The following is a 20,790-nucleotide window of genomic DNA, read 5'->3' as shown; positions in this document are numbered from 1 at the left end:
CTGATAAATCAATGCTTTGTCCACCCACATAATTTTAAGCATGTAATGCTTTTTGTTTTTAAAAGGGAGAATTCATGAGTACATCAAACTTTTAAGTATCTCCTTTTTACTTACCATACTCTTCTTATCTGCTTTTTGAATAGTGTACCCAGTAATGGCAGCATTTCCATCATCCTTTGGTGGCTTCCATGACAAATTTACATTCTCTCCCCAGACATCCTCAATAGTTACAATCTCTGGTGGGCCTGGGCGATCTGTAACAAAAATATGGCAGCTGACATTTTCTACTCTTTGCTTTCTCTATCTTTTTCCTACACATATCTTCCACTTAGTTTAATTTCTCTCTTTCCTACAACACACACATGCAAAAAACCTCAAAACCAATGTCAAAACGAAGATTGCAAAATAAAACTTTCCAAAGTTAAGACGTGAGAATTGAAATAATATTTAAAGTTGTGCTACCAGTTTTGACTACCACGTAAAGAAATAGATTGGTAAAAATGAAAAGTAAGTGTGTTTTCTTGCCTGTCTTTCCTACTTTCATGTACTTTCAACATTTAGGATTTCTTCTACACTACAGTTGTGGCAAACTTACTATGAATTTGCTGCTATTTCTGGCTATGAGTACCACTCAACAGGAAAAAACTTGCATCCTGGATAGGCAAGAACATGACGGGCATGACAGTGAAAAAAGAGACTGACACGTTCCAACAATAATCTGCTATTATTTATGGAGATTATTACTTGGAGTCCACAATTCTATAGCCAAGTAATTGGATGTGGAGAGTTACCACTATCAAGAAAGATGTTCTTTGGGATCCTCATTTTTCCTATAGGCTTGGAATTTCCTATAGGCTGGATTTATTTCTGTTTCTCAAAACATACCAACAATCTGAATATCTATCGTAGCTTTGTCCACCAAGTTCTCTACTTCCACTTTCATATCATATTCTCCAGAGTGCCCCCTCTCTGCCTTTCGGATGAAGATGATGGTGTCATTTTCAGTGTTGCGGATGTTGATTTCATTCTTGTCAATTGGAGAACCGTTTTTCTGCCATGATACTTTTGCCCTTGGTCTTCCCTGCAAGAAGCCAGGAAACAATTTTTATATGAATTTTGGAGAGAAAAGGGAAGAAAAGAAAACATGTTCATTTCCTCATTTTTCCCAAACAGGAAATAAAAACTGTCCTGAAAGAAACAAAAAATTCCTTTTTTAAAATATACAGCATTTAGAGATGCAATTATACCAATTCACCTGAAATACAGCTTTCTTTCCTTTTTTTTGCCCTGGGACATTGAAAATATTTGCACATTCTGGCTATATCGAGCAATTATCTTTCTGGCTATATTTGACAAATAACTTCCAGTTTTCTAAAATAAAAAGGAGAAAAAATAACTCACAGAAAATACAGAATAAAGTATTTCACCCTCTGGAAGTGCTTACATTCTCTCCACTGCCAGTGAAAGAGGGAAATAGTAGACTAAGGCTCTAGGGAACCTAAACTCTCTTCTTTCATTGCAAAAGAAGTTGGAATAGCTGTTAGGTAGGCTGGATGATGTCTTTTGTGTGCCATTTTTTGTATGTCTAAGTGCCCAATTTAGGTACTTAATTTAGAGTGAATTCCACCTGCTTTACCATGGGATTTGCCTTCCAGAGGCAGTTTGTAGATGCTATCTGAAAAGGGTAATTCTCACACTGCTTTGAACACCTTATCTTAGAGAATAACCATAGACTTTAATCTCTTTAATTAACCATAGATTTTAATGTTCCTTTAATTTCTCAAGAGAAGTATAGCTTGCAGTGTATTACTGATCAAGCTTTTATAAGCTGAGTTATGCCCACCCATATCTTTAAGTGTGCAAACATGAAATAGAAATGAATTCTTCCTTAATTCTTGTATCCAGAAGAAGGACTCTGCAAGTAAAGAGACAGTCACTGTTGTAAAAGGTGTGGGAATGAAGGTTAACACGACACTGTAGGAAAATATGCTATATATTTAGAAATAGTCATATTTGTGATCACAAGGGTTTAAAAGTTGCAGTCTTCCCAGTCTTCCCCTCACTTTTCCTCTCTCAAGAAAATTATTAAATGCTACTGTTCCACCCATGATAACTATATCTAACAGTGTAAGCACTTTGCATTGTGCTAGCAATTATCTCACATGTAACATCTACTGCAAGGATTAATAAGTGTCCTTTGGATGACAGATGACCAATCAGTCTGTCTGATCTAGGTACCCAATTCATTACTTGGCTGAATATAATTTCTTTGAGATGTCAAAGCAAAAGCTTTCAAACACCTCTGTGCTTCAGTGTGCTTCCACACTGCTTAAGTTACAGAGAAGTAAGTTAAAAAGCATCAGTATAAAAACAAACAAACAAACCAACCACAAAAAACCTCCAAGCCCCAAACAAATGAGAATCTTTTTAGCTCTTACCTGGAAAGGAATAACAAGATTCACAGTTTCTCCAACTCTTCGAGTATAAGTTTGTTTTAAGTGTCTTGGTAGACGAATCTTAGGAGGTTCTGGAAAAAAAAAAAGGCTTGTGCATTACATTTATCTTCTTTTCTAACTGAGGCAGCACTGGTGGGCATCAGTATAAAATGGAGACTATGTGGTCTACAATTCCCAGAAGTGACTCATGTGTGAGGTATTTTAAATTTCTTGGTCCCACAGTGTTACATTTAGTGCATCATCAGGTTTTAGAACACCAGTTGCTATGGTGGTAGGAATAGGTGAGAAACTTAGTGCAACTTAAAAAAGGCACCACCAATTTCAAATTCTGCAGAAAAAAAAAGCCCTAAAAAACTGAAAAATAAAGGCTCAGAAATGAAACAAATAAAAATAATTATGAAATTTTTTAAAGGTGGTTTCATGATTTCTAGCCATAACACAATGGCTTTGTGAGACTGTATCATCACTTTCCAACAACAAATAAGTATTAACCGTAAAAAATCAGGTCTCAGTATGGAAACAGTGTATTTGCCGGTTAAGTGTAGGCAGGAGGATCTTACCTATCACTTCCTTGACTAAAATAGGCTGTGGGTGGTACCTGGGCTCACTTTCACCAGCAGCATTCACAGCTTTTACTCTCACAAGGATTTTCGAGCCAGTGGGCAGGCCATTGATTGTAAACTTCGTTTTGTCTGTCAGCTCCGGGTTAGCCACGATCCATTCATCGGCTAGTTCAGGGAAATGGAGGGAGGAGGACAAATCAAAAGAACAGGGAATTATAAATACACCCACAGCATGGATGAGGAAAATTACAAAACAGTAATAGATACATTAGATTCTAATGAATAATTCTGTTTTGTTTTTCTAATTATGCTGTAACACAATATAGATTCACTTTCATACATAGGAAGAATGTTTTAAACCTTAAGGGGTTCCTGATGATTATATATTTATATATAATGGTACAAATGTTATTAGAATATGTCTATAATTTAATTGCGGCAGAAAGAAAACTGGTTAGTTTTCTAATTCAGCTGGTAGAAAACAAGGGGGACAAAGAGTATATTTCCAAAAGCACTCATAATTTCTTTAACAGCTTCCTTGGAGAGAAATGGGGTTTGCAATTAATCTCAGCCGGTACGAGTAGCCTTGAAAGTAGAACTGAGAAATAAGAGAAACACAGAATATTTACATATTGCAATGAAATGCCATCTCTCCTTGTGCCTTTAAAAAAGGAAGGCTGTGTCAGAATTATCCACATAATTACATCATCCTTGGATTTTTAATCCTACCCCTAGGCAGTTGCATGTAAGTCACAGAGTGATCCTAACAGTACAGTCTTTCAGAAGAGCTTCAATTACAAATGACACTTTCTTATCCACTCTGTTGTCCCAACATAGGCTGCTCTAACACTGCTGGCACCTGGACATTGGAGCCAGGTTTATGAGCTAGCAAGTCAGGATCAATACTTTCCATGTAATATGAAGATAGCATTATAAAATGGGCACAGAAGACAAGAGAACTGTTATAAACTAGAGAGCCCTGCAGATTCAAAGTATAATGCTATGATATTTTTTCATAACTGCGTGTCTTACTTTTAGGAATAAAGTTCTCCTTCAAGCTGCTTCTTTCGGCTTCTAGTAGAAAAGGATTGCAACCGATGACTGTTCCCCAAGAACCTCCCCCTCCCCTTATACATGTACTACAGAAAATTCTGCAGACTGTTACCCCTAAAAATCACTCTCAGGAATTTATCTTTGCTTTTATGAAGAGAGTTTTTCTTTTATTAAAGAAGATTTATATCCTTTGTTGAATACTGTACCTTCCAGGTTAAAAGGTGGCTCCAGCAATTCCTCAGACAGATCTGTCGATATACCTTGTGAGAATCCATCTTTAAAATTAATCAGAGACACCCACTTTCACATAGATGGAGCATTTTGTCAGTGGTTAGCAATTCCTGTTAGTAAGTATGCAAAGATAGATGCTGGGCTTTAAAGATTTAGAGGACCCATATTTAGGGAGACTGCAGGGAGAAAAGAGATGGGAAGAAGGCATCTAGATCACAGCATAGTTACATGTGATGCCCACAGGAAAGCTAAAGGATAAAGGAAGAGGAGGAGATAAGTTTGTATATTTTTCTTTGGGCCTGAGCACAGCCCTAGAAATACGAAAATGAAGAAACAAAAGGAACATTTGGAAGAGAGAAATGAAACAAAGTGATGATAGGAGAAAGTGTAGAAGGAGAAGAAAACAGATCATAGAAGAGATAAGAAATTCAGAGATAAATTCTGAGTAAGAGAGACAGAAAAAAAAGGATGTCTTGAAAAAAAACTTGAGGAAACAGATGAAGAGAACACATTTAGCTAAAGGCAACACAGAAGATTAAAGAAGACCAAACCCATGGATGATGACAGATATGATGTAGACCCTAAGGCTTTATTTCCTGGACGAAGCTATCACTGCCCTGGATTTCCTGTAATCCTGGAGTTGGCTATTTTCAGGATAATAAAATATTATTCTAGTATCTGTGCATGGTCCTGGATGAGTACACTGGGAAAGATCTCAGCCAACAGACACTCTCTGAAGTGCTTATTTAGTAGCTATGAAAACAGATCATCTGCAGGTACAATAGCCCGTTAAAAGCAGATAAACATAGTGTCCTAGAGAACACTAGGGCCAAGCTCATCAGGCAACCCTTGAAATGTCCCACAAGAACCAGTCATCAACATACTTTACTAGTAACTGACTTCTCCAGTATCAACAAGATTTGGTCTACTCCACATCACCATAGCAAAAGGTTCAAGTTGGACGTTGAAAACTGGACCTGGGGAGTTCTATATTTGTGTTAGTCACACCTATGCAATGCTGGATCCAGATACTCATGATGAGACTCTAGTTCAGTAATAAACACAGAGAGCTGTCAAAACTAGTAAGGAAGTCCAAAAGTCCACCACAGTGATCAAGTTATGAGCTTGAGACTAAAGGGAAATACCAAATTTTGCAAAGCCAAACCAATGTTCACGATACATTATTCTTTTGAATTATCATGATATAATTTTTGTCTTTCTCTTTTCAGCTTGTGATTTTTCCTAATGATTGCTATGCTAAGGAAGACTCGAAAAAGCCCTCTTCAGAAGTATTTCAGTGACAACAATGAAAGAATGGAGAATGTAAAGACAAATGAGTTTACAAACAGATAACTAAGAGAACAGAATATTAGAATGAATATAGACAGTCATAAAAAGTACCTTGAAATTAAAAAGAGTTATTAAACATTACAGAAGAAATTAGTTTGAGGCAGAACAGGCAGTAAAAAGACTGAGAAAAGGAGGCACTGAGATATTGCAAGAAAGGAAAAAAGGACTTTATGGAGAGAGAAAAATTTATAATCCAATAACATGACTTAAAATTGGTATTTTCTACTTATCTTGCTTCTTCCTAAACATTTTTATAACATATATACATAATGTCAATTGTGTATATATAGATGTATATGCATATATAGGAGGCATATATAGATATACGTAAAACACTCAGAAAACTATGTAAAATACATTGTACCCATTGTATTTTAACTGAGGTGGGTTACAATAAAATGGCAGATGACTGCCATTTTGTTGTATCTTCGTATGTTTTAAGCCTATCTGAAAAAAAAGTAAAAGAATTTGTTCCATTCAACAGGTATAAAATGATCTTCTATCTAACAGTCCTTTAAAGATAGATTAGGAAGATTCCTCTGACAGACATAGTTTGAATTAATTTATTTATATTTTTCATTCTCTCTTGTCGCCTTATTTGGATATCACATACTGTAATGTCAAGGGGTTTGTGACAGTAGCATATTACAAGCACTTGTAACTTTTCCCTGCCAGTCTACCAGTGCTAAACAAAGCAGAATATAAAGTATACACTGAAGTCCTCACATTGACAATTCCCTTTATATTCCCCTACATCTGGCCTGTGAATGGAAACAATATAGGAATACTACATCTTAATGGAAGACTGCATGCTTACTCGTTCTGAGATGTTCCCGCAGCTCCCTCCCAATACACTAGGAAAACCCTTCCTACCATTCCAGCTGTGTTTGCCTTCAGGTGCTCTTCTCGAGGTCTCTGAGCTTCTTGCAGTCTGTTTCTGCTCCTTAAAGATATTCAGCTAAATACTACAAGATGCTGAGTGCTCCTGAGAAAAGCCAGTGGTTGTTCTTCACACCCTCTCCCACTTGCCTGAGAGAGAGCTGAGCGTACTCTTATCCTGTGGGATCTGACCACTTTTATGAACTACTGTTTTCCTGGGTTGTCTGAATCTGAAACGTGACAGTGTGAATGACAATGTCCTCTACCTCTTGTCTCCAGGCTGTGGACTGCATTCATTAAAAGGCTTCATTGTAACAAATGGCTTCATGAAAAAAGTTATGTAAATGATAACTTGATTTACAGCACAGTTGAGAGCAGCAGCTAGTGGAGCTGAAGATAACTGTGTCCCATTAATCCACAATGTTGCTGCAGTTGATGGTGTTGGCCCACAGAGGCTGGGTATTGCACATACCACTCCAGGCTATTTTATACTTACCCACGTGCTGATGGATTTTACTTTTTGAGAATAAACTTCATTTGATGCCAGTTCAGAAAAATATCTGCTAGAAAATACTAAGTTTCTGCTGCTTGATCACCAAAGACAATATTTACAACGTATTAATTGTAAAATGTATTTCCCTACTCTCAAATGTTTATGCAATCTCTGGTATCTTTACCTGTCTCCTTCAGTTCTGTATCAACTTTTGTCTTAGGCAGACATAGTTGAAGATCCCATATAAGACTGCACTGAAACATTGGAGAAATTAAATATCTAGACATAAACTTTGCATGTTTACATGTCTACATCTCCTACAGGAAACTGTAGGAGAGGCTGTCTGTTCTTAGTGTTGGAGACTTGTGCTTGAAGTAGCCAATTAGTGATATGTCAACACAGGGATTACCACACTGAGGACTTCCTGTCCCTAAAACCCACCTGAACATATTTTGGACCACACTCATTATTTTTTATACATTCATGCATCCATCCGCTCTTTGCTGCCTTGACTGTCACTTAGCTTCTAAAAGAGGATAGCTATTAACACGGTACTTGGTACACTGCAACAGATTATATGGCTTTTGATTTGGATTTCAGATCAAATATAAGATATGTTGAACTACGATCAGTGAGTGGGATCTGGAATACAAACCAAAGGAAGCCTGAACAAAACCCTGCTGCTTGAGGTTTTCTGACTGATTAGTCTCTGCCTTACAGTGAGAGCACCTGATACCCGTAGAGAAAAAATGGAGAAAGTCTCACCTACTTTCACCATGAGTAACATACCCCAGGTGTTCCCACTTACTTCCTTCAAAGCAGTACTCTACAACATAGCCGTCTAACCCTGCCGCTCCGATCTGGTCGGGCGGCCTCCACTTCATTGTCACCGAGGTGTCAGTCACTCCATCCACTGCCAGGAGAGTCGGTGGGCTGGTAACAGCTGAAGCAAGCAAGCAGCAGGGAGAAGGCAGAAAACTGTGTTACAAATTAAAGGTTTACACTTATGGTTTGTATTCCTCCAATTTAGCATCGCAGGTGACGGGCTAAATCCTGCGTACCAGGATGATTTCAAATCATCCCTGGCACAGCTTTCTTTCAACTAGGACCACGTGAGGAGAAGCAGCTACCTCATCCCATATCTGCTCACAGCCTAAGCCAGAGATAAATTCCTCCTGCTGAGGTGAGAGAAGGACAAAATCCTGTGGAAGGTGGAGCAGAGAAGTTTGGAGCAGTGTATTCTACCATAGCAGGTATTTTCTGTTGAGAAGGGAGCTTGCTGTAGCAGTAACAGCCACCTTCTTCCCTCTCCTCTTCATTCTGGGCATGCTGCTGAGCAAGGTGGGAACCTTTCCTGGCCTATAGAACAAGACACCACTCTTTTACAGGGACTTGTGGTTGTCACAATAGTTTGAAAATCTGCTTCTTTATAGGAAGAGGCAACGGAATTGTCTGTCACTAGGTGAATGACAAGGCCTTCTAGCTGTTACATTAATAAAAAGCACTAAGATGACATTTAGAATAGTATAAATCTGGATTGTCTGCAAAAGGATATTAAAAATATGTGATTCCTTTCTGGGAAAAAAGTCCCTGCTTAAGCTAATGGGGAATCCATGAGGCATAGAGTGAAATTAGGGACTATTCAAATATATCTTATCCTGTGATTAGTTGCAAAATTAGGCAAATTTTTTTCCCATGGGTTTCTACCTTTATGACCTTTGATTTTTTAAAAATGGAAATGTATGAATTATTTGTGACTACCTGTACATTTTAAAATGGCAAGCTACTGTGTAGCAAAACCTAAGTAGTGGAATGTGAAAGAAAGCCTCATTTTCATACAGTGCAGCCTGCAAATAGCGATCTTTAGACTTCTCATTTTTCCTGCCCATTTTTGGCCAAAAGCCAGCGATTGCCTGTGATTCATCGTCTTTACCTATTCTCGAAATTGCCAGTTTGACTGGCAATAGTTTGACTCTATTGATTCAGGATGTGTTTAAGATACACAAAAATGTGGAACTATTAGTTCTGGTCCTTAAAACACACTGACTGCAGTACTGACCATATCAGGATCACCTATAGTAACATTGGTTTATTTTAGTGCACCGTTCTTCTATCTATGCGTGCTTGTCTCTTGTTTATAAAAGACTGTAGTTCCAGGGATAGACATGTACTTTATGAAGCACCTCATAAAGACAGGTCCTGAGCAACACAAATGCCACAAGAACTACGGTTATATAATTAGAGGACCATAATAATGTACTAATAATTGTGTTCTAAATGCATGCCTGTCTCTGTGCTCTTTATTACTTACCTAAAGGAACAAAAGACTTCGAAGGCATACTTGGTTTGGACATGCCTATTGCATTAACAGCAAATACACGGACCTCGTAAGCAACACCTTCAATCATCTTCTTTGGCTCAAAAGTTGTTTCTTTACACAGTTCAAAATTCAGCCTCATCCACCTGGAACTTTGTTTCTTTTTCCTCTCAATGAAATATCCTATTGACCAAACAAAATTTTATTATAGTAAGTGATGGCATAAAGGTCAATCGTGAAGGGTCTGGTTTTTGACTTCCCAATGGCATTTTTTTCTGGATACACCTCCATATCCCCTTCTAGCCTCAGAGTGATTTAGGGATAATTGCTAGATTTTGCTAATTGCAAGCTATCTGACAGTCACCTGCTTTGCTTTCATGGCCACATATGAGCATTTTTTGGACTTCACATACCACACTGCTGTGTTTAGTTCAGAGTGAAAAGAACCTGAGTCCACTGACCTCTGGGCCTTTCCTCTTGATACAGTGTATTAGAAGATATTCCAATTTACTCAGTAAATTCTCTCTGAAATTCTTTCTAACATTCAAACAGGCTAATAACAGTTCCAAGTTTTGTTTTATAGGAGGTTGTCTTTCAAGTAGGGAGCTCGATAGTGTGGCAACATACAAAATGACAAAACTCAACTCATTTCTGATAAAGTCAAAATTTCTGATAAAGTCAGAAACAAATTGCTGATAAAGTCAAAGAGAAGGTCGCAACTGAATACTCCCAGTGCAACCCTTCAGGGCCTGAGCTAAACTTTGATCCTATTGCATCCATTATTTGGGGTTTGTTTTTTTTGTCTATATTAGAACATGACCACACACACACACAAAAAAAAAAAGTACCTAAGATGGGTGATCCACCATCATTTGCTGGAGGTTCCCAGGTCATAATACACCAGTCTTCACCCACCTCAGTCACATTTGGTGCCTGAGGAGGATCAGGGACATCTGTTGTAAACAAAGTAATATTATTTTAAAAAATCTTCTTCTTACTGCATAGTTTGAATTAAAAATGTAAATTAAGAAACAAATATGAATAGTTTTTGATGTGCAACAGGAATTCCTAATGAAGAGAGAGAAAAAGAAAGTTTGTGAATCCTGTCTGGTGTTTGGGAATGGATAAGTGCCAAGTTCTTCATCACAGTCAAGACACTTGAGAGGCACTTGAGGACATGTGGTAAGACAGAACCCACAGCCACAGGGAGAATGGAGAGCAAAGAGATAAGGGCAGCCTGAGGGAACTTACAGAAGTTTGGTCCCTGCAGCCTGACATGACAGCAGAGTGATAATTAACTCCTACTTAAATCCCTTGCCAAGCTCCTGTGTCCTTCAGTAACACTGAGCTTTAGTACCCTTACATCTCAATTCCTCACCTGACAGTGGAGACAAAGAGGTAAATGGAAGTTTTCTGAGAATCTGTAACAGTTTGGTAGCTAGGGAGGACAGCATCTACAGAAGAGAACCTTCAGATAGGAGAAGGAGAATTTGTCTCCTGTTGGAGTGCATAAAAGTGTGGGTCTTCAAGGAACATTTATTGACAGTGGCTGTGATAAAAGACATGGCTCATATGCACAGTTCCACATGACTTACCAACCACTTTGATGTTGATTAGAGCTGTGTCCTCTCCAGCCTCATTCTTTAAAGTTATTCTGAAAGGACCTGAATCTTCCCTCTCAGCTGTATCAATGACCAGGCAGCTGCTGTCTGGATATGTTTCTGCCCGTATTCTTCCGCTGTCCGTGATCCCCTGGCAATCAAGGTAAACAGAGGGAAAAGGCATGTTTTCTATATTTGAGAATAAAAGACTCAAAAATCAAAATGCAAAAGTAATGCAGTACAGTTCAGAAAAATTCTTAAAGCAACTGTAAGAAAAACCACAGTAAAATTCAGAATTTTAGTCACCTAATGATGACAAAAATGACAAAATAACTAAAATAAGTAAAAATAAGTACAACGTGGTAACTGTTTAGTACTCACTTCAGCCATTGCACTATAAAGGATGAGGCACTAGGCTTACTTGTCCTGTGAGCAAGAACACACTTTTTTAACACCATCTGACATTAATTTGATGGAAAAAGAATAGTGGATTCTTCCAAAAGTGAAATAAAAATTTAATTAATTCACTTTAAAGGTCAGAGTGATTGTAATGATCAGTAGTCTGTCCTCACAGATTTCAAATGCTGTCAGATATTTTGGAGTAGGAGCTCTCTTATAATAATTCCCTATTTGGACACCACAATTAATTTTCAAATTAATATTTGAAAAATAGTTGTCACAGATTTGACCAGACAGGTCTGTTGAATGTAGTAGTAATAACATGTTCCAGCTTCCACATACTACAATGAAAATTTGTATGTTAAAAGTGACTTTTTTTGTATTTACACAGACAGGGATTGATCTGTGCAAAAGTTTTGCATTAAGACACCAGATGCAAGATGCCAATTGCCCAGCCTATTGTTTCATTTGAGACTTGACACTCCATTAGAATTTGTCATTCATTTTCCAAAACCAGAACATATCATGGCTTCCTGTCAAAACCTGGCAGCCATTCTGGGCAGTATGTATAGAAGAAGTAGCCATTTGGTAGATTTTTTTTCTAGGTTTTTTCTGCATCTCATATGTCCTTCTCCTTTACTATTTATTTATAGAAAACCCATATTTTTTCATTCATTAATTTCAGCCTTTCCTTAAAAAGACTTAAAAAATACTAAATAATATTTATCTATTTTATCCTTGAGCGAGGAGAGTTTTTAGATAAAGGGCATCTTCCCCTTATTTTTTTCTGATAAAATCAATGTAATCACGAGGCTAAAGGTTATTTTTTGAAGAAAAAGGCTCTTTGTTGAGCTAAAGAAATGTGTATGATGACAATATACCTTGTCACCTCTACTCCACACGACTTTTGGAGTTGGTTCACCAGTGATAGGGATCTCAAGTCGTAGTTTGCTTCCTGCCACTACTGTAACAGTGTTATTTTCCCCAAGACCATCCAGGTGAAGTTTAGGAGGATCTGAAAAAGGAGAGATTGTCCAAATCTGTCATTCAGCTGCTGCTTTGAGAGTTCAGTGACCTGACATAGGTCTCCAACATAAAGAAACATGCTCTGTGTTTCACATTTTCCTGGTTTTTCTAGGCAACTGAATTTTTGTTTGGAAAAAAAATTGTGAAGAAACTCTATTTAAGAAAATAGTTATCTGATGAAAAAGAAATCATGGAACCATAGAGATTTTGGAATAGTAAGACCATATAGAAAAAAAAATATTTTCCTGCAGCAGAATTATGCATATTCAGGTAACTTCTGAGAAAGATTTTCTCTAAGTGGCTCTTGAGAATTTCCATTGCAGGCTTTTTACCACGCTTTTACCATGCTTCAGACTTCACTATTCTTACAGTTATAAAGTTTTCTTAACCCATATCCTTTCCTGAAAATGAAATTATCACTCTTATTGTACCTCATGTGTATGGAGAACAACTGATGAATACCCTCTTACAAATTTTTTTAACATGTTGCAAATGTAGCGGTGGGTGTTCCCCTCTAGTACCACTTCCCTTTTCATTCTCTCTAAATTTTAGCAATACTTATTCTAACACAGAAATCCCACTTCTTTCAGCTTCAATTAAAGAACATGTTTTCTAAAACTTTGGTCATTTATATTGCTCTCCTTTTGACTTCCAAGTTGCTGGTTGCAATTAGAAGCTGGTAAAGTATTTTTGTGGGAAGAGTCAATGCCTTGTTTTATTTTTGTTTGAAGGACTGGGATCATTAATAAGCCGTCTGTTTTACTGAATGAATGAAAGCTGGCTGGAAACTTTTTTCCATTTAGATAGCATTTAATGTATTCAGTGAATAGGTAAATATGTGCTTATTCTACTAATCTTTTACCGAAGTAAATAATATTTTGCAATGTTAGTGAGACAGTTCGTCAAAGACAAAACAATATATTTGAGAATTGAATAGCAACAGGTATTTTACACAAACTTTTAATAGTGGTTTAATTCAGTAATTCAACATCAAGAAGCCTTCAGCTCCCTCCAGTGTGTAAACTATGAGCAGGTCCTGAGGACAGGAAAAGAACTCTCCAACCAACTCACTTGCACTTTGCCAAAGCAGCACGTCTGTTTTCTCTGGTAGATGCCTGCTCAGAGGATACTAAGTGATTGTAATCAAGGATATTTCATGCTGCTTTTAATTTCCAAAGTTCAGAGAAAGAGAGGTTATATATAAGTTCAATATACTTACCCACAATATGTACTTTGCATGGAATATTAATATTATAGGCATCTGGTACAAACATGTATTCACCCTCATCATCAACAGCAGAAGCTGGTATAACAAATCTGTGAATTCTGTAAAAAAATTGAAAAAGAAATCAACATAAATTATTTCTGAAGACTGCCTGAATCTATAAGGAAAAATCTTTGAAAAGTTTAGGTGATCTGTGCAAGTGTACCAAATTACCGACTAAAAATCCTTTTATGGTCACTTACTGGTATTTTAGCTGATTAAATATTGCATGACTTATACAAAATGTTTTTGAGACAACCACCAGATAATGTAACCAATTCTAATATTGTTTGTTTGAACAGAGAACTAGAAAAATATAGGAGTGTAATACCTTTGACACAGTGATTCTGTGCTGCTGCCATTAGATTGTAGTTTGGTTGTTCAAGAAGAAATCTGTAGGTGATCCCATTGTGGGAATAGTCTGACTTCTGTTGAACCATTTTTTGGCAAATTTACTGTTTGTTTGCCAGAATAAAAAATGAGTGAACAAATCATATGCTGCTCTTGCTGTCTAACTGTGTCTTCCAGCTGATGATATTTTTGTTCTCCTGTGACCTGCTGTGGCTTATCTTTGTTCAAGGTAGGACTCCACTCTTTGTCCTCCCTGCTCCCCTTTCCTTCACCTCACACTATGGGCCTACATGACTTGTGGTGAGCTCCTTCACCTTATGTCAATCCAAGAGGCCATTGCACAGCTGGCACTTGACAATTACTGCTACTTAGGGATTGTTAGGGAGTTGATGCAAACATTTCAAAGCCGGTTTAGGAGTGCCTTCAAAAGGGCAGTTCACAGCTGTATGAATGGTGAAGGATGTGTAGTTAAAGGTAGGACCTGCTTTGGCGGTTTTGAGGTTTGTTTGTTGTTTGTGGTTTCTTACGTCACATGAAAAAGGACAGCTTATAAAAGCAAAGAAACTTGACATTTCCATAAACTTTGAATGGGCAGAGTATGCCCATTCAGGGCATATAAAGGAGCTATGAGAAAAAGAGGCATTTAAAAGCTATGTATTCTTAATAGTGTCTAACAGTTATTTTACTTTACTACTTAATATCCCATGCTAACAGCAACAGCAATGCCAAGAAAAATTAATAGCTTGAACTTAGATGGATCAAGGACTTGATTATTTTCCTCCACGGCCAGAATACCCAAGATTAAAAGAAGAAAGGAGACACGGCTTTTAAGATGATAAAAATATATGTTTTGAGGGACAGAGGTTAGCTTGATTAGCAAATAATTTTCAGTGAAATAACTGACATATTGGCTTATCTCTACAGTGTCATTCCATCAAAAGCCAAATCAATACACAACAGGCTTACCTTCCTTTGTGATAAAGCTTTACACGGTCACTAGCTTCAATCAGCTGTCCATTTTTGTACCATTTCCCTTCCACGTTCTCAGATATCTCACACTTTAGGTGGATTTCCTGTCCAAGCATCACAGTCTGATCTTCCAGTGCAAGTGATATCTTCAGTGGTCTCACTTAGGAAAACAGAAGCAGAGATATTAATGGTGATAACAAGCAGCAGCTCCTGATTTTGTCACAGAGCTTATGCTAGCCAGCACAACAGACTTCAAAACAGAAAAATGTCTCCAATAATAAAGTTCTCAAGTTGAAATACCGATAATATGAACATGTAAGCACCATAAATTAACTCTCTTCATGTAGTCTGATGCTTTAGAAAAGATGATCCAAAATACCCTGACTGGGGAAAGAAACTCTGTGGATGTTGCCAGCAGAACAACTAAGCCCAGGAGTATAATTTGCATGCTGTCCCCTCTCTGATGTTTGGGTGCTGGAGGAAGGGTGTTTCTATCCCCCAGACCTGTAAGGAATTTTCAAGAAGTGAATAACCCGGGTCCCCAGATCTATGCACTAGAAGGAATTACAGCCCACCTTCCCTATGATCAAGCTGCGATCAAGCCTGTGGCAAAGGCTGACTGGCCAGTAAGCTTAATTTCATATACTACTTGCTCTCATGTTTGCTGAAGTGCCTTAACTCACTCTATGAACGCCCACAGATATTACTGGCTTTTGTAAAACTTGAGTTTGAGAACTGGTACTCTAGCACACTTCCACTTTCTGGAAGGTTTGATGCTGCAGAGCAGAGTCCAGGGTGAACATTCAGTCTGTATGCAATAAATATCCCTGGCTATAATCTGGCATAGAAAAAGAGCCATGGGAAAGGCAGTGTTTTGTAGAACGACAGTTGGAAATTCCTCAGAAGAAGCTGCAGAAAGGAAAGGTGATGGAGCTCAGTAGCCCTGGAGGATAATTTCCAACTTGATAATAAAATAGCATGAATTTGTTAGGATGCCAATTTGTACAAAATAGTCAAAAGCAGCATGAGTATTAAAAAAAAAAAAGTGTAAATTCATGCATAATGCGTGATAACTTTAGAGGACAGATAGATACATTTTGTTAAAAAACACAGATATTCTAAAGAGATATTGCACAAAGCTGAGGAGGCTACATAGTCATGTGTTTGTGCCTAGGTTTGGCTTTCCTGTGAAAACCTGAAAGGATTCAGGAAAAGAATATACTTTCCTTGCAAATTTCACTTTGTTGACCTATTGTATCTTTGGATGGATTGCTTTGTTTTCCACCTTAATGGAGTGATAGTAAGCAGAACTAGTCCATTGTCTGTTACTGCAAACAGTGTTTAAAGGGAAGTCACTGTTCTGGAAATTAGCAGAAAAGAAATTGGTGTGAAGGTTAAGTCTCTCTTTAAACCCCCAGGGAAAGGTAAGCAAAATATTTATTTCTGTATGCCAGCAAACTGTGATATATGAATTCAAGAGCAAGATGGATGATACTCACAGTCAACTGCAAGCTTGGCTTCTGATTGCCCTCCAGTTGTCATAACTGAGTAAGTTGCAGTGTCATTTTTTGCAGCTTCCTCTATGATCAAAGTGTGTTTTTTACCCTCAACCTTGATTCGATACCGAGATTTAGGATCATTGGTAAGTTCTACGCCATTCCTAAACCTATGGAAAAACAAAGAATTATTCATTTTCCAATAGAAGTCCTGTACAAACAAGACTTCCATAGACTGAAACTGCCAGAGAAGACTTTACAAGACTCTAAGGCACTAGAAAAAGGTAAACAAATGCATCCATGAATGTATAAGGATCTTTTTGCTGTTGCTACATTTTTGAATAATGTTTTATTGAGATTTTCTTGACAATTTTCAGGTTTACTGGTATAGAAAAAGCTGCCCACATTTTTGCCCACAATTAAAATTGTCTGTGTTTTATTCTCAAGGAAAACACAAGGTGTGGCTTACCATTTCACATTTGCATCGTCCTCAGATACTTCACAGCTCAGTTCTACTCGTTCACCAACGTAGGTACTGGTATCCTCCAGGCCTTTGGTCACCAAAATTGGAGGATCTTTGGAAAGATTAAGTTACGTATTTATGATTTGAGAGGGAAAACTAAGTGAGAGAGATTTCCTAAAGGTGATACTACTTTAAAATTTTAATATGAGTATCAAGGCAGCTCTTTCTGTCTTAGATCAGAAAAGTGGTTGCTCATTAAGATGATAGTAGGGAATGTGCTAAATAAAAAAAAAAATATTTGTTCATATTAATGCCTGCCTTACATCCCATTTTGTTAACAGTTTGTCCAGGCAGCTTGACATGAGAAGCTGACATTCCCCTCTTGCCTCCCACAGATCGCTCTCATAAAACTGGGTTTTTATTAGGTCCTATAGCCCATTTTGCACAATAAGATGACCTGATTGAATATCATGGTGACCTTATTGGTTTAATCCATTCCTGATGTCATAAGTCAAGTTTATTTAATAGTGAGAGACTGTACAACAGTTTTCCTATGCTGCTTATAGGTGCAATAGACTCCATTATTTTAAAATGATTTTTGAAACATTATATGATTTTTTTTTCTCTCACTGAATTTTTCTGTTTGTTTTGTTGTACACATGTGAGTAATCAACACCATGGGAGCAAAGAGAGTGAAGATATGGCCACCCATTCATAATTTTTGATAGAGTCTTCCCTTAAATTAGTGCAGGCAGAATGAAAACTAACTACTGGAAAGCCTGATCTAAGAGTACTTCAAACACACTAGTTGGACTAATAGTATCAAAGTCCTCAGGTACCTAAGTGTGGTGTTAGGGAAATGTTATGACACACAAGTCTCCAAAATGGCTTAAAACTCATAAGAACTCCACAAGCCCCACTAGATCCCAATGCACAGTATAAAATCAGCCATATCCCTATTTCAGGGTTTTCACTAAGTTACTGAACACAGGATGAGGAAAAACAAAATGTCCAGGGATCACAGAAATACAGAATAATCCTAAGGGCTGCTGATACAAATACAAAAATATACTGAACCAGATCCTCCCTGTTAATTTCTGTTGCAGCCAAAGGAGCCACATCAGTTTACGGCAGGTGAAAGAGCATCAGGCTGACATAGTTACCTCTCACAAACAGTTCTGTGGAGCATTTCTCATCACCAGCTGTTACGTAATAGCGAGCATCATCTGTCATCGAACAGTTGTTGATGAATAAAATTCGCTGGTTGCCTTTGTGCTCAAAAATGTATCTGTTTGAACAGGAATGCAGCAAAGATATGTTAGCAAAACTGCTGGGCCCCTTTCATTCTGTATAGAAAGTCCTTTAAGGGTTATTAGAGGCAAAAATTCTGGAGTTTGCACAGTACTGGAAAAATTGTCCTTGGAAGCAAATTCCAAGTTTTAACAGTGTTGTCATAGACTTCTAGCAGAAAGAGCTGTGGTGTAGAGTGACAGTGAGCTCCTTCTGGCTTGTTCCAAAGTCCCAAGCTTGGGTGATATGAAAAAAACACAAATTAAAAAAAAAAAAAAAAGGAACAGGCATGGAATGATGGCAAATAGAGTCTGAAACTCTAGATGAGTAAAGCTGAAAATAACTAGTAAGAGGACACCATCACTCATTCCAACATTTTTGTGAAGTATAATAATAGCCAAAGTTAAGAAGTTAATATTGTTGGTAGGCCAGATGGCACAAGATATCAGTAATGGGATATGGGGTTTTGGTAATGGAGCCTTTCACCTTTATGTCACTGGTTTAGATCTGCTCCAGGTTTGTAATGACCAAAGCTCATTAGCATCTGACAGCTGCTTCAGCAGCCTGGTAGAAATGCATTGGAGCACTCAACCCAGGCCCTTCTGCTGGAGAGGTATCCACAGAGCTGCCTGAAAAACGGTTCTGAACTGTTCTTGGCAGATAAAGGGGCTAAGGAAACAGTACCCTCTTTATTATCCATTTTTTTTTGCCAATTATGAAGATTAATCAAAATCCTTCATTGACTTTTGCATCAAGAGAATGAAGGAAATCTGCCCTTTCTGTCAAAGAGGGCTGTTGTTATTTACTAATTTTTTTCACAGGACCAGAGGGAAAAAGTTCCTAGGATTTTGTGTTGCTGAGAAATGTCTGAGGAGCATTACATTGTTATGCACATCATCATTCTGAGCTGTATCTGACTGTGGAATGGGGTTTTCTGCACCAGTTGTAAGAGCTGGTTGCACCCACAGGAGGGACTGTACTCAACTTCCAGCCATTGCTCTACAGGTACTCAAATGTCTACACCTGAAAGACCACTTCTTCTAGGTAAGGTCAGAGAGTAAACCAATTGAGGTGATTACAGATGAAGAATCTTGGGTACACTAGACCTGTTGCACATGACTGATAGAGAACATTGGTGACTTCTTTGTGTTAAAGTTAACTGGGTAGTAGAAGATGAGACAAACCTCACACCCTTTTTGCCAGGTGGTTTATGAGCAAGGTGTATGTGATCTCAAACATCTCTCCTCTTAGCACACAATTACTGCAGAAAGATTATGTCCACCCTTGGACATAGGACTGAGGACCAGTGCTTTATTTACTCGCAGTTCTTCCTGATTTTTAAAAAACTACTAAGTAGGAAATGGCACCATGATTTTTTGAGGATCTCTTGAGACAAAGGAGTCGATCTGCACTACATTTAGCCTGCAGTGGACTTTCCTGGGTCATGAACAATATAGCATCATTTGCATAGTCTTCACATCTAATGAAATTCAGGAATAAAATTGGTGCAAGCTGAGCGAAGAGAGAGATCTAAGCAACACTCTTGTCAAGGAAGTACACGTGTGTCCATTTTATTGCTTACATATGATAAAATCACTTACTTTGCGCTTGGTCGTATTTCTTGGCCATTTTTATACCACTTGAGTTCCACTGTTGGGTCTGCAAGCTCCACCATGAATCTTACTTTACCTCCTTTGTCCACCTGATATGCAGGATCGAGACCTTTGGCAAAAGCTGTTATGGAAGTGTTATTATAAAATGAGATCAGAAAAAGAAGAATGAATGCTGAAATGACATTGCATAAATCTCATCAAAGCTGTGAGAATACATGCACACAATGTTATGCATCACTCTAAATTCTTACACTAGTCTGCATAGAATCAGATTATTTTCTAGAAACACTAGAATAAGTACAAAGCTATGCAGATCTGATTATCCTGACCAAGTTCAGGCTAGTAGCTCTTCATGACTTTGCAGCGTGACTGTATTCTGAATAGGGTGGGGTAGATGTAGCTTTAACAGCTTGCTGTAGGCCAAGTTGTTGTGGCCAAGGTAAGGCCATATGCAACTCAAATATTTCAAAACACTTTAGAATCAACATTTTGACATTGCCAGACACAAAAATCAGGCCCAGAGAGCAGACATCTGTGGGCCCAAAATAAATAACTAAATGGTACTACAAACAAATTGCCCACAGCTAAGTAACCAGTTTCTGCTAAGGTTTATATCATGCATATGTTTGATTACAGGAGACAGAATGTATCAAACACAACAGGAGTAGAGTTATTAAATATGAAAAGGATTTTTTATGTATCTTCTTGCAGTTTAAAAGTTTCCAATTTATAATAAAGGTGGCATGAGGGGGAAAATGCCCTGCTCTCATCCTGTCACTACTATAGGCATTTTCCCCAATATTTGGAGCCCCTCCTGTAGGGAAAACCCTGTCCACTGAAAAAAATCCTGTTTTAGCTGGCAGCTCCATCCTACTCAAAAGGGAATGGGGGAGAGGGGCTGGACAGACTGGTCACAGGTGCTGAGAGATGCCTCTTTCCCAGGAAAACATTCAGGCATCTCTATGTGATGCACCTG

The 20,790-nt window shown here is 37.9% G+C and overlaps 1 protein-coding gene across 4 annotated transcripts in view; it reads right to left on the bottom strand.

Moving 5' to 3' along the window:
- MYBPC1 (myosin binding protein C, slow type) overlaps nucleotides 1–20,790 on the bottom strand; it is a 91,026-nt gene that overhangs the window by 28,013 nt on the left and 42,223 nt on the right. For all 4 annotated transcript variants that reach the window (XR_003531120.1, XM_027664675.1, XM_027664663.1 and 1 more), the window contains 15 exons: nucleotides 19,803–19,935; nucleotides 18,075–18,199; nucleotides 16,918–17,023; nucleotides 16,452–16,618; nucleotides 14,950–15,112; nucleotides 13,588–13,694; nucleotides 12,224–12,357; nucleotides 10,938–11,094; nucleotides 10,191–10,295; nucleotides 9,337–9,525; nucleotides 7,834–7,968; nucleotides 3,017–3,184; nucleotides 2,439–2,527; nucleotides 886–1,081; nucleotides 115–254 (listed from right to left, as the gene is read on the bottom strand). Coding sequence is in view for 3 of the 4 variants with exons in the window: in XM_027664675.1 (XP_027520476.1) it covers nucleotides 115–254; nucleotides 886–1,081; nucleotides 2,439–2,527; nucleotides 3,017–3,184; nucleotides 7,834–7,968; nucleotides 9,337–9,525; nucleotides 10,191–10,295; nucleotides 10,938–11,094; nucleotides 12,224–12,357; nucleotides 13,588–13,694; nucleotides 14,950–15,112; nucleotides 16,452–16,618; nucleotides 16,918–17,023; nucleotides 18,075–18,199; nucleotides 19,803–19,935 (2,114 nt within the window). In the remaining variant the exon portion in view is untranslated. The remainder of the gene's footprint in view (nucleotides 1–114; nucleotides 255–885; nucleotides 1,082–2,438; nucleotides 2,528–3,016; nucleotides 3,185–7,833; nucleotides 7,969–9,336; nucleotides 9,526–10,190; nucleotides 10,296–10,937; nucleotides 11,095–12,223; nucleotides 12,358–13,587; nucleotides 13,695–14,949; nucleotides 15,113–16,451; nucleotides 16,619–16,917; nucleotides 17,024–18,074; nucleotides 18,200–19,802; nucleotides 19,936–20,790) is intronic.

This window comes from Corapipo altera, unplaced genomic scaffold (genome assembly GCF_003945725.1).
Source record: "Corapipo altera isolate COAL_440 unplaced genomic scaffold, ASM394572v1 1, whole genome shotgun sequence".
Classification (NCBI taxonomy): Eukaryota; Metazoa; Chordata; class Aves; order Passeriformes; family Pipridae; genus Corapipo; species Corapipo altera.
This window is presented reverse-complemented; position numbering and strand designations above follow the sequence as displayed.